The sequence below is a fragment of the Nicotiana tomentosiformis genome, chromosome 1, assembly GCF_000390325.3.
Source record: "Nicotiana tomentosiformis chromosome 1, ASM39032v3, whole genome shotgun sequence".
NCBI classification, from domain to species: Eukaryota; Viridiplantae; Streptophyta; class Magnoliopsida; order Solanales; family Solanaceae; genus Nicotiana; species Nicotiana tomentosiformis.
In genome coordinates this window covers 91,253,007-91,268,755 of record NC_090812.1, presented here as the reverse complement: position 1 = coordinate 91,268,755, position 15,749 = coordinate 91,253,007, and the positions used below count along the sequence as shown (strand labels likewise).

The 15,749-nt window shown below is 39.4% G+C and overlaps 1 protein-coding gene across 1 annotated transcript; it reads right to left on the bottom strand.

Moving 5' to 3' along the window:
- Window positions 1-12,409: 12,409 nt before the first annotated feature.
- Window positions 12,410-15,322, bottom strand: LOC104111542 (L-cysteine desulfhydrase). The gene is made up of 2 exons (XM_009621259.4): window positions 13,809-15,322; window positions 12,410-12,562 (listed from the first exon to the last, which is right to left on the bottom strand). The coding sequence occupies exon 1, from the start codon at window positions 15,168-15,170 to the stop codon at window positions 13,812-13,814; it is 1,359 nt and encodes a 452-aa protein (XP_009619554.1). The 5' UTR covers window positions 15,171-15,322; the 3' UTR covers window positions 12,410-12,562; window positions 13,809-13,811.
- Window positions 15,323-15,749: the final 427 nt, after the last annotated feature.

Below are 15,749 nucleotides of genomic sequence, written 5' to 3'. Positions count from 1 at the left end.
GACAATCAAGAATAGCATAATGGGGCGACAACCAGTCCATGCCAAAGATAACATCAAAATCTACCATACTGAGTAATAACAAATCGGCTCTGGTCTCAAAACCACTAAGAGCAATCAAACACGACCGATATACGCGGTCCACAATGAGAGAATCTCCCATGGGAGTAGATACATAAACAGGGGAACTCAAAGAACCCTGAGATATCCCCAAATGTGGAGCAAAATAAGAAGACACATATGAATATGTAGATCCTGGGTCAAATAATACTAATGCATCCCTATGACAGACAGGGACGATACCTGTGATGACTGAATCTGAAGCAAAGGCCTCTAAACGGGCTGGAAGGGCATAGTATTTGGCCTGGCCTCCCCCTCTAGGGCGACCTCGACCTCCCCGACCTCTACCTCGAGCTGGCTGAGGAGGTGGGGTGGCAGCTGGGGCTGGAAGAATGGCCGGAGGACCCGGTGGAGCATGTGGAGGCTGATAAGTCTGTGAAGGTGCACCCCTCTTGGCTCTGGGGCAATCTCTAACCATGTGACTAGTGTCACCACACTAAAAAAAAACCTCGGAGGACGCGACGGCTGAGATTGACTCCCACCTGGCCTGCTGGACTGGCCGGTAATAACACCTCGAGTAGGAGGCATACTGGATACTGGCGGTGCATAATAGGGCTCCTGAGGTCTAGGAGGAGATGGAACACCGCTGGCTGCTGGAAGAGATGAATGAACAGGGCAACTCACAAAACCCCTACCATAGCGTGCTGCTGGTGCACGAGCTCCTGAATAATGACCAGTCTCTCGAGATCTCTTGGCCTCTCTCTCCTCTCTGTCCCGGGCGAACATGCCCTCCACTCTCCTGGCAATGTTTACTGCCTGTTAATAAGTAATGTGCATCTCCAACTCCCTGGCCATACTGGTCTGAATACTAGGGTGGAGTCCCTTAATGAAGCGACGAACCCTCTCTCTGGCTGTAGCAACCAGAGCCGGTGCATGGTGAGCTAAGTCACTGAAACGGACTGCATACTCCGACACAATCATAGCACCCTGACGCAACTGTTCAAACTCTGCGCGCCAAGTATCCCTGAGGCTCTGAGGAACATACTCACGCAAGAACATCTCCGAAAATTGAGTCCAAGTGAGTGAGGCTGCCTCGTCCGGACTACTCAGCTCATAAGCACGCCACCACTGATATGCTACTCCCCTCATCTGGAAAGCGGTGAAAGAAACCCCACTCGTTTCCACAATGCCCATAGTGCGGAAAATATGATGACACTCCTCAAGAAAACCCAGAGCATCATCTGAAGCTAGTCCGCTGAAAGTAGGTGGGTGGTACTTCTTGTAGCTCTCAAGTCTGAGCTGCTCTGCCTCAGAAGCAGCTGCCTTGGTCTCATGCTGAACTGGAGCCACTGGGGCATAGGAATATACTCTGGGGCCTGATCAACCTGAACCCTCTGCTCAGGAGTACGAGCTGCAGGAGTCTGTGCCCCTCCTCTGACCTGAGATGTAGCGGGAGCTATCGAAAATAGTCCAGCCTGAGCCAGAGTGCTGAACATGCTCATGAACTGAGCTAAAGTCTCCTGGAGGGTTGGAGTAGCAATAAGGATCTCCGGTGCTGGCCCTCCAGCTGGAGCTGCTGGGGGCTCCTCTGATGCAGCTCTCGCAGATGCTCGGGCTACACCGCATGGTCGTACTCTACCCCGGCCCCTGGAGGCTTTGGCAGGGGGCTCAGGTGCCTGATCGTCGGTCCTCCCGATACGGGTTCTCACCATCTGTGAGAAAGAATAGAATAGAGTTTTAGATTTTTGATGTCAATAACTCGCACGACAAGGAAATCAAAGGAATATGATTGTTCTTAACAGTTACATAGCCTCCCGAAGATAAGTACGGATGTCTCCGCACCGATCCGCGAGACTCTAATAAACCGACTTGTGACTCGCGACTCCTATGAACCTAGTGCTCTGATACCAACTTGTCACGATCCAAATTAACCCTTCATAAGGTGTCATGATAGCACCTAGTCTTTACGACTAGGTAAGCCTAATATTACCAAAAATGTAAAGAAAACACAATATTTTAAAGATAAATGGCATATTGTGAATAGCCAAGAGTAGTACCACTCGGCATATACAAAATAATTTCTCAAGACCCGGAATATCACTAAGTCACAAGCTGCTATAATCTATGTAGTTCTATACAAAAGTCTGAAGATAATAAAAAAAGTCTCTAGGCGAGGGAGTAGAAGGGGACTCCGAAGATCTGTGGACGCAAGCAGAAGTACCTTGAAGTCTCCTAGAATCAGCAGCATGCACTAACCCCGAGGCTGATAGCTCGCACCTGGATCTGCACACGAAAACATGTGCAAGAAAGGGCATGAGAATACCAAAATGGTACCCAGTAAGTGCCAAGCCTAACCTCGGTCGAGTAGTGACGAGGTTAGGTCAAGGCCCTACGAGAGTAAATATAATAAATTAAACAGTAAAAGAAATAAGTAAAATTTACGGTAACACAGTTAAAGAAATTCTAAAAAATTTAACAGTTAAGGGAGCCCTCGGCTCAGAACAAGGTAAACACAATGGGGAATCTCCCGGGATACCGTCTCGTAGTTCCGAATGAATATACAGTACAGGGGGATCTCCCGAAATATGTCTGTAGTCCCAAAGTAAATATGCAGTGCTGGGGGATCTCCCGGAACACGTCTGTAGTCCCAAAGTAAATATGCAGTGCTGAGGGATCTCCTGGAATACGTCCGTAGTCCCAAAATAAAAATGCAAGACAAGAGGATCTCCCGGAATACGTCTGTAGTCCCAATTTAAATATGCAACGCAAGATGAAATGACAGGTATGGCATCGAGTTATACAGTTTATACTGAACACAGATAAGGAAAGTAAGGACTTAACTAAGCATGTCGCGCAGAATGTCAGATAGGTAGTTAAAACACGTAAGCATGCTTCTCTAGTCTAAGCTAAACAAGTAAACGTATTAGTGCAATTTAATAAGGGATTAAATCGTTTATGATTTAGAAAGGAAAAACGGGATTTTTGCAATAATATCCCGTGTACGTACTCGTCACCTTACATACACGGCGCCCACACCTCAATTAATATCAAACATCCTAAGGGGAAAGTCCCCAACACAAGGTTAGGCAAGCTACTTACCTCGAACCGCTCAAATCAACTCGATATCACGTTCTTGCCACGAGTATCCAACTCCAAATGGCCTGAATCTATTCAAATTAATTGCATAATGTAAATATAACCAAAAGTAACTAATTTACTTAATTAATTCGAAGCTAAAGCGTAAAATTAGGAAAAACGTCCAAAAAGTCTCCCCGGGCCCACATCTTGGAATCGGGTAAAAATTATAAATTATGAACATTCATTCACTCACGAGTTCACTCGAACAAAAATCATCTAAATCCGACGTTAAATTCCCATTCAAATCTCAGATTTTCAATTGGGGAATCTTTTCCCCCCATTTCCAAACTTCTACCTTCAAATTTCATAATTAGACGAGGAAAACAATAATGGATTAATGAAATATACACGAATTAGAGTTAAGAATTGTTACTCACTGATTTCCTCTTCAAAACCCTTGAAAAATCACCTTCTCCCGAGCTAAAATTCGAATTGGTGAATAATGAGGAATGAACCCTCGAATCTACCTCTTCAACCCAGCGATTTCCGCACCTGCACTCATGGGGCCGCATCTGCGGTTACGCACCTGTGGAAAAATCATCGCATGTGGGAAGGTCACTTATGCGGGCTGGGGCTGCATCTGCGGGCAATTCCCCGCACCTGCGGTCCAATCGGCGCATCTGCGTATTTCACTAAGGCAGCCAGGCTCCGCACATGCGCCCACGCTTCGCACCTGCGAGCTCGCAGGTGCGGTCAAACTTACGCACTTGCGCTCCATCACCAGCCCTACCAGTTCCGCATCTGCACACTCTCTCCGCACCTGCGGCCTCCCTTCCGCAGGTGCGAAACACCAGAACCAGCAAATGCACCAGATTTTTTCTAAGTCCAAATTTATTCCGTTAAGCATCCGAAATACACCTGAGGCCCCCGGGACCTCGACCAAACATACCAACCAATCCTAAAACACCATACGAACTTAGTCGAGCCTTCAAACTTTGTCGAGCCTTCAAACTACATCGAACAACACCAAGATCATGAATTAAGCACGGATTCAAGCCTAAGAATTTTGAATTTTTCCAAATTCTACAATCGACGCCGAACTACATCAAATCTAGTCCAAATGACCTCAAATTTTACACACATGTCACAAATGACACTACGAACCTACAACCACTTTTAGAATTCCATTACGAGCTCGATATCAAAATTTTCACTATCGGCCGAAATCGCCGAAAAATTAACTTTCGCCAATTCAAGCCTCCTAAGTCTAAGTTCAAAACACATTTCGGACGCGCTTCTAAGTTCAAAATCACTCAGCGGAGCTAACGGAGTCGACGAAATTCCATTCTGGATCCGTCTTCACACAGTTCCGACTACGGTCCAATTTCTAAGGCTTAAACTCACATCTAGGGACTAAGTGTCCCAAAACTCCCTGAATTCCATAACCAATCACCCCGGTAAATCCTAAAAGTAGAAATAAATGTGGAAAAATCTGATATTAGGGGATCAGGGCTCTAATTCTCAAAACGGTCGGCCGGGTCGTTACAGAGAGGTAACGGAATAGCAAATCCAAGAAGAACGAGTTAATTTTTTTTTTTTTATCATTAGTCTTTCTTTCTATTCCTACTGCTCTTTTCTAATTTTTTCTTCTATTATTTCTTCCTACAAATATTTCTGTTTTATATTTGCAAGTCTAGATTTAATAAAAGTTAGTGTTCTTAGCATTATATTTAAAATGCTAATGAAATCAGACAATTTTACTTCAAATTGTTTTGGTTTAGTTTGGATAACTGACTGATTTTACAAACGCTAGTATTGATAGTTTGTGCCGATAGTTAAGTAAAAATCTCCCTCTCAATTAATTTTTTTTTGGGGGGGGGGGGAGCACCATAATAATGTTTTACTAAATTGATATCTGAATCTCTCAATTTTCAAAATGTCTCTCTAAACCTAAATGACATAATATTTATTGATACTCTTGTGTCAAACTATTTCAAGCCCTTGAGTTTTTAACAAAGATGATAATTGAAATTAAGAATGGGAAGACCCTTTTGGACAACAATATATTTTGAGAAATAAATACGGTTTTGATATGATAAAATTCCAAACTCTTTTTTTAGTGCTTTCAAAGTTTTTAGGCTGTGAAAGTTTTGACAAGAAAGAAAACGTTCAGTTTGAAAGTAACCGTACAAATTAAGGGAGGAATGAAAATTTATCACTCAAATTATTACACAGTCCAAAATTTCTGCATAAATTTAATGAAGAAGGAGGATATAAGAAATTCATTTTATTTCTGTGAGTTAATTATTTTTTATTTTCTAGATCCTTATTCAATTTTTAAAGTTTTAGGAAGGGATGTATTAATTATTATTACCACTCACGCCTTTCTGAAAATAAAACTTCTTATGCCGGAGAAATATAGGGCAAGCATCGACATGGCTTTAACCTTTCTTTTTTTCCCTTTTTTTTTGGTGATAGGCTATTTAATGTTTAATCTGATACATGATGTTTTTCAATTTTTACAGTTGTGTTACGAATTACTAGAAAATGATGATCTTTTTTACTTTTAAGATTTAAACAAAATAAATTTACCAGTTGATATTATGTGAAAGTTTCGCATGGATAAATTAACTAGTTTTAGAATAAATGCCTTCCATGCTCACTAACAATTTGAACATAATCCTACAAATCGTTTTTACTAATCTCCGGTAATTTATTTATATTTTCATATTGACTTTTTAATTGAAAATAGGTCTTTTAATATATTTATTTCTCAAAAGTGTACTTTATCCTGATAGAATCGACCTTCTCTTCTTTCATTGCCTACGAGAGAAAACAAAGAAAGTAAAGAGAATATCAAAAGAAGCCGGATAAGCTCTCGAGCTTTAGTATAATGATATAAGCGCAAACTAGAAATTTGAACGTTGCTACAGATAAAAGTCAAATGCCTCAGTGGAAAAATACAGGAGCGAACCATTAATCATCAAAGTATTGACCAAACTAGATATATTATGAACAAACTTTTCAAAAAAAATCTAATACTATCTAGTGACACATATGATTCAAAAGGTTGAACGGAGCACTTAGTTAAAAGCTAGGTTATTTACCCAAAGATTAAGGGATCAGGTCCCACTTAGTACTTATTTTTCTCCTTTCTTTTATTTTTTTCCTTCTCTACTTTCTTTTATTTCGAACTCATACTCCATTTCCCACTTTCCGTTTGTTCCCCAAACATATTTCTAATGAGTACTTTATCTCACTAATCACAATTTATAGTAAAGCCCTCGTTTTAAGTTTGTGTGTGTCTCTCGTGCTCTAAAAATCTTGCTCTTAAGAAAATTTTGCTTTTAAATATGAGCTTTCTCTCTCAAGTCTCAAGAAGATTTTGCTCTTAGGTATATTTATCTTCTTCTATTTCAATTGTTGATGAAAATATTTCTTGAATTTACATCTAAGAAGTAAGAAGATTGGCTTTAAATTTTTTAAATTTTTGGTGAGTGATCCTTTTCCTATAACCAATTTGCTAGAATATTGGCTTAAAAAATTTCAGCTGGCTAAAGCTTTGATACAATTGTTTGTTTTAAGTGACTTCTCAAGGTTTTGTTTCTAATAAAGGTCCTTTATTGTAGAAGTTTTAGGATTAACTCATACACGGTGATATAATTGCACTTGGATAGGATATTTATTTGTTCTCACTTGATATAGTAGTGCTGTTTTAAAAATTCTAGATCCACCTCTGATTGAGCCTTGAAATTTCTTTAGTTATAAGATGTTGTGAAAAGTAAATGCCATATTCTCGTGTTGTCATCTGTTCAGAATAATTTAACTGTTGCTTTTGAATTTCTGAAACTTTCTAGTCAATTCGACGATATTTCAATGCATACTTACTATTTGAGGCATCTCAAAATTCGCTGTTAACTTAAATCAAATAATAAAATGTGAATAAAATAAATTGAAAGAAAAAACTCAACATAAAATGGCGCAAAATGACAAGAAAATGGAATAAAATATTTGCTTCCTTCTCTTTACCGTGTTTTCGTGATTACATCTTAAGCTACAGTATTTACTTTGTTTCTTCACTATTGAGTCGATGGTGAGAACTAAGTGGTGTTAAACTAAACATGGTAATTTTATAAGCGCTAAAGCAAATGATTTTATTGATATACGTAAGAAGTGGTAAAGAGCAAAGAAATCTAGAACTCATTCTTTTTGCTTGAACCAACCAGACCTCTCCGTCACTTACCTAGTTGTCAAAAGAAGATTAACCGTTGATAAGTATAGGGTTATAGTGCCTCCTTCTGCAACTAGTTTCTTTGTTTAGTTGATAACAAGTGAAAGAGCGAAATTTCTACTCAAAAGTGTGACATAGTGGTCAACAAAATGGTACAAATTCTAAAAGAAGAGAAAAAAAAAATATTAAGCAACTTCTTCTCCCTCGACTAAGCCTAGATGGCAAAGTTAACCGGCATTTGTACTAGTTGGAGATAGCATGTATTCAGTGGACCAATTGAAGTGTGAACAAACATACCCAAACATCACCGTTATACCCGTCCAACAACAACAACAGACCCAGTGGGATCCCATAAGTGGGGTCTAGGAACCTTATCCCTACCATGAGGAGGTAGAAAAGAAGTTTCCGAAAGACACTTGGCTCGAGAGGAAGGACCAAACATCACCGTTATCAAACAAAAAAATAATAACTTTAAAGGTATGAGCAAGCGACAAAGCACAGCCCAAGTTGCTGCTTTTAAGTTTTAACTGATACGCAGAGGTAGGAAGAATGGTTTTACAAAGACACTAAAAGATATTAGTTGTTCATTGGGAGATCTGTGTTGTTTGTTCTATTTGATTCCTAAGATTACCAGATGAGTGCTGATCGCTGAGCAATCCCCTATACAATACTTATATTAGGCTAACGTGGAATCAGTTTTAACAAATGTTTGATACTCGAACTCAGGTTCCCCCAGTGAAGTCAGAGACAGAAATACAACCTAATGTATATGAATATTGGCAAGTACTTACTTAATCTCTCCACTTGCGAAGTATAGTAGCCTCGATGCCACAATACTGAACAAGATGTGACTTGGACTGAGCAGTTAGGACAATATTGATAGATAACACACGCCACTTGGTCAAAGTATTAACATATTACACACAACACAGAAGGTGACAAGCACGAAGTTTTACTAAATTGTGAAGAATAGCATAGCAAGGAGCTAACCAATTAGGATGACTGGCCCAACAAACTAAGATTAGCAGCACATCATTGGGGGGAACTAATGAAATTCAAAATAATTACAGCGTCCCAGTTGTTTGTCTGAGACTACCATCCAGGAGTAGCATAACAGGCTCACAAGCGACAAGATAATGTTTTATTTTCTAATTATCAAGTGCAACTAGAAAAGCATCTGACTACTTACCAGCAGTACTAGTGTGTGTTTTTTGGAGGTCATATAATGCCAATGCAGAAAATCTCCAGACACCAGAAAGAAGGAAAAGAGCTCGACTCCACATGATTTGGCAGCCAGCGAAACATTGCCATCTTGGCATAACTTGCAGATTATCAAAAGCAACAAGACCTTATCTACGAATTCCTTATCAATCTCAGAGAACAGCCAATGGTGGAGTCCAGTATCATTCTCTTGAATAACGTGCAGGCAAAGCAAGGAGATAACAGTAACAACTATAGCATATTCACAAAAAGAAAGAAAAAGGTATATATGTACATGGGCATCTTCGTCTAACATAAGACACAGGGAATTAACTGGAGAAAATAGCCTACTATCACAACAATAAATTACAGTCACGTAGCAAAAATCGGCACCTGATCTTAGATTCAATAACATATAATGATGTAACCAGAGAGGCGTAACCTTGCTATTTACTACATTAGAATCTAAGGTTCTCTTGCACTCGACCTGATCTTATACTTTATTGCGTATCACAATATGAAAAAAAGGGGGGTGTCCTAGATGTTCTAATAACTTGAATGCAGATCAGAAATGACACATGTTATTTGTGAGACCTTGTCCTTTTACAAATATGGATTCTCAAGTTATTTTGCAGAAGGTGTATATGAGATGTTCTATATAACTTATAAGCAGATCGGTACAATGAGCACATCTTATTTTGTGAAACATAGTTTTTCTAGAAATATGGATTCTTACATTATTTTGAAAAACTTTCCACCTTCTATTTGTTTTGGTTTTTTAAAAGCGCTAAAAGATTCAAAAAGTCAGGACCAGAAAATGTGAACACCTTATACCAAATGGACGTTTTTTCATAAGGTAACCAAATGGACATCTACTAGCTCCTACTCGGACTCCTTGGTAAAGAACATCCATTCCTTTTCTTTTCTTATCCTTTCTTTGTCTGTCACCTGTTCTTGATTTGTGTATTATTAAAAAGGGGTTCATTCAGCAGTTAAAAACAAGGACAAATGCAGCAAACTGATACAGACTAAGAAAGATAAGAATCAAGCTCCACTATCTCGGTGTCAGAAAATCTCTTAAAAAAGTTCTCCATGGATAAACATAAAAGTCGCCATCAGGGCTTTGGTGTGGTGATAAGAATGCAATGCATGATATGTGAGTTAGGCGCACGTCATGGGTTCAAACTCAAGCCGTAGACATAAGCCTGGTACTTAAATGGATAAGGGTAGAGGGACGGGCCTATTATCTACCGAGACGCAAACCGTGCACCACTGCTTCTCGGGGATTTCTCGGTCATCAAAAATATAAACATAAAAGTCAAAAAAGCATGTACAAGCTCTGTTCAGAGTCCACCAACACAAACCTATAACTTGCTTCTCAAAGTGCATCAGTTGAGTACTGCTCAATCTTAACACTGCTTTGACTAAACCATTTGTGGCCTCCTGCTAGCATCCTTTCATATGACAAATATGGTAAATAACACTTGGTAAAGATGTAGGTGCGTGTTTATTATTTAAGTAAATTCTAGAGAAGGCATAACAATGTCAAGCTATCCCTGGAAGGCGGCTCACTACTTCTTGTAGCCACCTTCCTACTTGCCCATACAATATTACCACAAGAAAGACAAAGGCCAAAAAGACTTCATTTACATTTAAAAGACTAATTTGGCATGGGTTATGACACAAAGAGATTAACAACAAATAAGAAACCAGTGAACAAAACTCAAGCGACACCAAACAAAAGAGAGAGAAAGAGAGAGAGAGAGAGAGAGGAGAAATAAATTAAGACCCCAAACACTCGTCTAAAAAAATTATAAATGAACTAGTAGAGAAAGATATAAATTTCCAAAAGTATTCCTTCTTTAAAGATTGCAAACATAATGACATAGCAGTAAAAGAGCAGTAAATAAGTAGTCTTTTCTTTCTAGTCCCTTTTTGGTGTACTCATGAGGTCCATATTTGTATAGAGGATTGGATCTCATTTGTTGAGAACCATATTTTGGTGTAGGGTTCTCTTTTTTTGGTATATGGCTTGTACAAAGGGTTCCCCCAAAATGTTAATAAAATATCAAAAAATAAGATCACTGCCTTCCAAGAATTAACAGAAAAAATGGAATGAAGAAAACTATTTCCAACAAGAACTCTAATCTCTACATCCTTCCAATTTTATCCAGTGCCTCGAAGGGATAACAACGACTCTAATTTCTACCCACATTGATTTATTCTGGCTATGCTTCATATTCCCCTGACTAAGGAGAAAATGTCTGTTCTTCAGGTCTGTTTGGTTTTCTCCAACCAAAGGGACAATTTGTCTGCATCCTCTACTTGATTATCTGAGAAACAAGCTAAATTTGGATAGTTTGACATCAATCTATACTTGAAAGGGTGGCAAAAGGGTTGGTCGGATCAAACTGTTCATAAAAAAGTAGGCGCACAAACAAAACCCATTTCACTGGGCATAAAATTGACTGGTTCCATTTCCCTTCTTCCACATAGATCTCTTCTTCTCTATTGCTTAAATAGCACTATTAATTAGCCCTCCTTGCTCATTCAATCATTAAGATTACCTGAATCCTCAATTTTCTGGGGGTATGTCAAGAACATCATGCAACACTTTTTTTTTTTTTGATAAGATAAATTGTATTAATCAAAAGGTAGAGAACTCCCGTATACACGAAGTATACCAAAAAACGTAGAGAATTTACATCAGAACATGATTCTCTACAAAAAACGCCCAATCTTCTATACAAGTAGGGGCATATACATAATAACAAACGTGCATACAACTTTGCCCCATTCATGCAACACTTCTAGTTGAATTTACAGAGGAGACTGGTTACATGTAACAGGTGAAGCTTGACGATAGTAATCGTTATTTGTCCCTACACAGAAATGTGGATGCCCAGTTATGAACCATGTTTTTGAAACTTTTTGGCTTCACTGAACAATACCTAACATGGTGAAAGGTACTCTTCTTTTCATATGGTAAACCCCACCATTGGCATGAAATGTCCAAATGTAGAGATACATATAGTGAGAATTAATATAGTCGACCCCAACTAGCTTGGAATTGAGGCATGGAGTCAATACCTTTCCCACTTTGCTCCTTTGGAGACTCAAACCCCTTACCTCTAGGTTGGTAATGTAATTGTCTTTCCACTGGAGCAACCTCACTTGTCACGGGGAAAGGTATGGGATTGAAGCTAAATAGCTAGAGAAAAGGATATAGAAAAGACTCTTCCAGCATGTACATTGGGGTTGGTGTGGATAGAAAGGAATAATAGGATATTTTAAATTAAAAATAGAAGCTAGCAATAAACTACTACAGAAGTGTATTTTTCTACTAGTTTTCTGGAGTATCGTGAAAAAGGAATATGATATAGGTACTTCAATGTACTTGATGCAGTATTTTCTTGATACTGCTATATAATACAAAAAAATCTACTTTATTAAAAAAAAAATATAGGTACTTCAGTGGAGTTCCTCAAGTCCCTAAATGACTAAAGAGAAACTAATGCTTGTAATCTTCTGTACAGTTCCAGCACTTTCATGGTGCTTTTTATGAGGAAAAAGTCTTACATCACTTATCAAAAGACACATACTTAGAACAAGAGGGGGGGAAAATCTTCAGCCAGCAAGCAGTGGAAGAATTGCCAGTTAGGAGCTGCTTAAGGATGGAAATTATTTAAAGCTGGGGAGCAAAGATGGACCTAAAGGGAGTGTAGACCCCATGGATAGTGACTAATTAGGAGAGAAGAAAGCGTCTGGGAAATCAAGGCACCAACAAGAAGCAACAAAGTCTTCAGAGTGACATAGAAATACAATCATAATTCTACTTCCAAATTGAAACAAATAATAGGCATTTATTAGCTTACAATTCTTCTCGTACAAGGATTATTCTCGATAACAGGAAAACTTCTACAATTTGTTTTTCCAGAGAACAAAACTTGAACCAAACTAGTGAAACAACCTATCAAGGAACTCTCTGCAGAACTCCTGCAAAATAGAAAACAAAGAAGAATAAATAAGATTACCTACTTAGCTTTCACTGTAGAAACTGACCAAATATCTTATAAACTAAAAGCAGGTTATACAACTGAAAATAAACATGAAACAAACCCTCAAACATGCTTCAATACCTGGCTATATGAACTAAAGAAGATTTCATCTTTTTCCTTAATTTGGATTTTGCATGAAAACACCTTGTTCAGAAAGTATCTTCTTGGTTTGATGTTGCCAATAGGGTTGACAACCCATTTTCTCAACCAATGTGTGACATTCTAATACCTGTACCCCCACCGCTTAACATCTAAAGCATGGACAATATGACATGAGGCTCAACATGGGATAAACCAATAATAGGAATCCCACTGACTCTGATACCATGCCAAAGGCCTAATTCAACCTCAAAAGCTAGCTCATGAGGCGAGGACTGTCCATTTCTATGTAAGGAGACAACAACTCATTCATGTATAAACACTCGGGAGAGGAAGTGGATCATCTCTTACTACATTGCAAGATAGCATTGCTCCTGCGGTGGGAATTTTTAAGCTGGTTTGCGATACAATGGACCAGTCCAAGTACTGTGAAGGATGCAATATTTAGTTGGGTCTTTAGAGGATGGAAGAGAAGATGTGGGCCATATGATATTACTTGATTATCACTTATGCAGATAAAATATGGAGGAATAGAAGAGCTTTTGACAGGAAAGAGCTTGATTTTTGTAGCCGTAAGAACAGCCTCCTGTTTCTAATGTCTTTTTGGTGCACCACCCATGCTAACCCTATTTATACGGAAGATTGGGTATTTTTGTAGAGAATCGCATATCTATGTAGATTCTCTATTTTTTGGTATACCTCTTGTATACAGGAGTCTGCCCGATCTCAGTAAAACTACACTTGATCAAATAAACGGACACAACAGCCCATTCCTCCCAACCAATGTGAGACTTTAAAAGAGCAAGCACTAAGGAGACAGCAGCCTAGTTTGTTTACATTTCCAGTCAAATCTCCATGCAAGATATCATTGAAATATAGAAACAAGAAGCTGTCTTCATTTGCTTATCACCAAATAGCTCCATCATTAGAAACACTGTCTTATTTAAGTGAGTAGAAAAGAAATTTGACACAATGCACATGGAAATAAACTGAAGTACAGCACAATAAACTTGTGCAATATCTAACTGTGCACTTAAATTAACGATCATGTGCTGAAGAAGAAAATTGTACAAGCACAATGATACCTCTTATTCTGGGCTAAGCATCTTACAAGTAACTCCATCGCGCACCAGCTGAAGAATTGCATCCTTCAACTTTAGATAGTCATCAACTGTATTGTAAACCTGATGAGAAATCCGTACATATCCTGTAACACGGGCATCACCATCCTGGAAGTCTTTTATTTCCTCGCAGTGAATTGGGACTTCTATCCCAAAATGGCCACGCAGACGAGTTCTCAAATTTAAAGCATCATTATCACTGAGAATCCTAAGGCTAGCAGGCAAACCAACCATTGCCATACTTGGACACATGTCAGGAGGGCAACCAAGTGTTGTTCCCCAAGCGGTGGCCAACATTTGCCCCATTTCAACCACAGCATTATGATTCCTCATCCTAATCCCCTCAATCCCACCCTCAAACCTATTTATAAATTCTAACACCTCAGGTATAACTAGCTGAGAGCTGTAGTCTCGTGTCCCGATCCACGCACTTTCAATGGCTAGTCCATTACCATATTCATGTGACACCACAGGATGATGTAGATCAGGGGATACAGGCGATTTACGACAGTACAAAAAGGCAACTGATGGAGGACAAAAGAACCACTTGTGCAAGTTGCTTACATAAAAATCAGCTCCAATTTCTTCAACATCCACGTGAACATTGCCAATGGCGTGGGCAGCATCGACAAACACCCGCTCTACGCCTTCTTCCCTACAAATCTTAACCAAATCACGCACAGGAACAACAACACACGGCATTGATGTAATGTGATCAATGATGGCCAATCGAACCTTTTTCCCATTGGCTTTTCCCTTGGCCAATGCTTTTCGAAACTCGACAACAATCTCTTCTTCCGAACGAAGAGGAAACGGCAAATGAACAACGATCACAGAACCACCAGCACGGGTGACGTAAGCCTCAATTGATTTCTTAACGGCCTGAAAAGCACAATGAAGCATGACGACGGCGTCTCCTTTCTGGAAACGGCCTTCAGCGAAGGCCCAGCCGACGTGTTGAAGGACGATAGCGGCGGCAGTGGTAGCGTTATCAACAAGAGACACCTCATCCACATGTTCAGCATTAATAAGGTCCTTGATAATCGTCCGGGAGTGAAGAATACGCTTTTGCAAATGATTGAAGAAGAAGTCGTCGGGTTGTTGGAGGAAACGGAGCTGCCAACGCTTTTGAGCTGCGATGATGGACGACGGACAGCTACCGAAGCTGCCGTTGTTGATACGGGCTATTCCCGATTGGTGGTGGGCGAACTCTGCTCGTATTTCGGAGTCCGTAATGAGAGCGGAGCTGGATAGCTTCGGTCTCTTGGCTAAATGGTTGTGATCGGAGCCGTTAGTTCTGTGGTCATCGTCGTTAGTCGGTTCCATTAGGATCAATCAACAGGTTTGGAGGGTGAGAATGAGGGTTAGGGTTAGGGTTTTGGCTCCCCGAAAGAGACGAGCGATAGGATATGGAGGTACATCTCACTGCTGAATTTCAAAATGTTCTTTATTTTAGAGGATAGAGACGTCGCCTTTTGGCAACACACTAATGCCGCAATTTGTTTTATTTTCTAAGAGAAATGAAACCAACAATAGAGCAATTTTTACCTTTCTGCTATGAAAATAATTATATCGTGGATATTCATTTATTACTCCACTATAGATCTTCTTCTATTATCCATTTAGTATTCTGTTGAAATTTATCTACAAGCAGCTAATGCAGGCAGGTTGCAAGCAGCTCAATAAAATAATTTGCAGCAGCTTCTTATTAAACAAGCAGGTTGCAAGCAGCTCATGCAGACAGCTTACAAGCAGCTAAAGAAAAGCCTTGTAGCTACTTCCTGAAAAGCCTCGCAGTTGCTTCCTTTCTTCTATAAATAGAAGAGTTTTTAGTTCATTATGTACATAAGTTTGAAGTTTGAATAATATATCAGTTTATCTTTATACTTGTCTTTACTTTACAGT

Bases quoted from the DNA above. Each gene is read 5' to 3' on its own strand.
- LOC104111542 (XM_009621259.4), bottom strand. From the start codon at position 15,170: ATGGAACCGACTAACGACGATGACCACAGAACTAACGGCTCCGATCAC.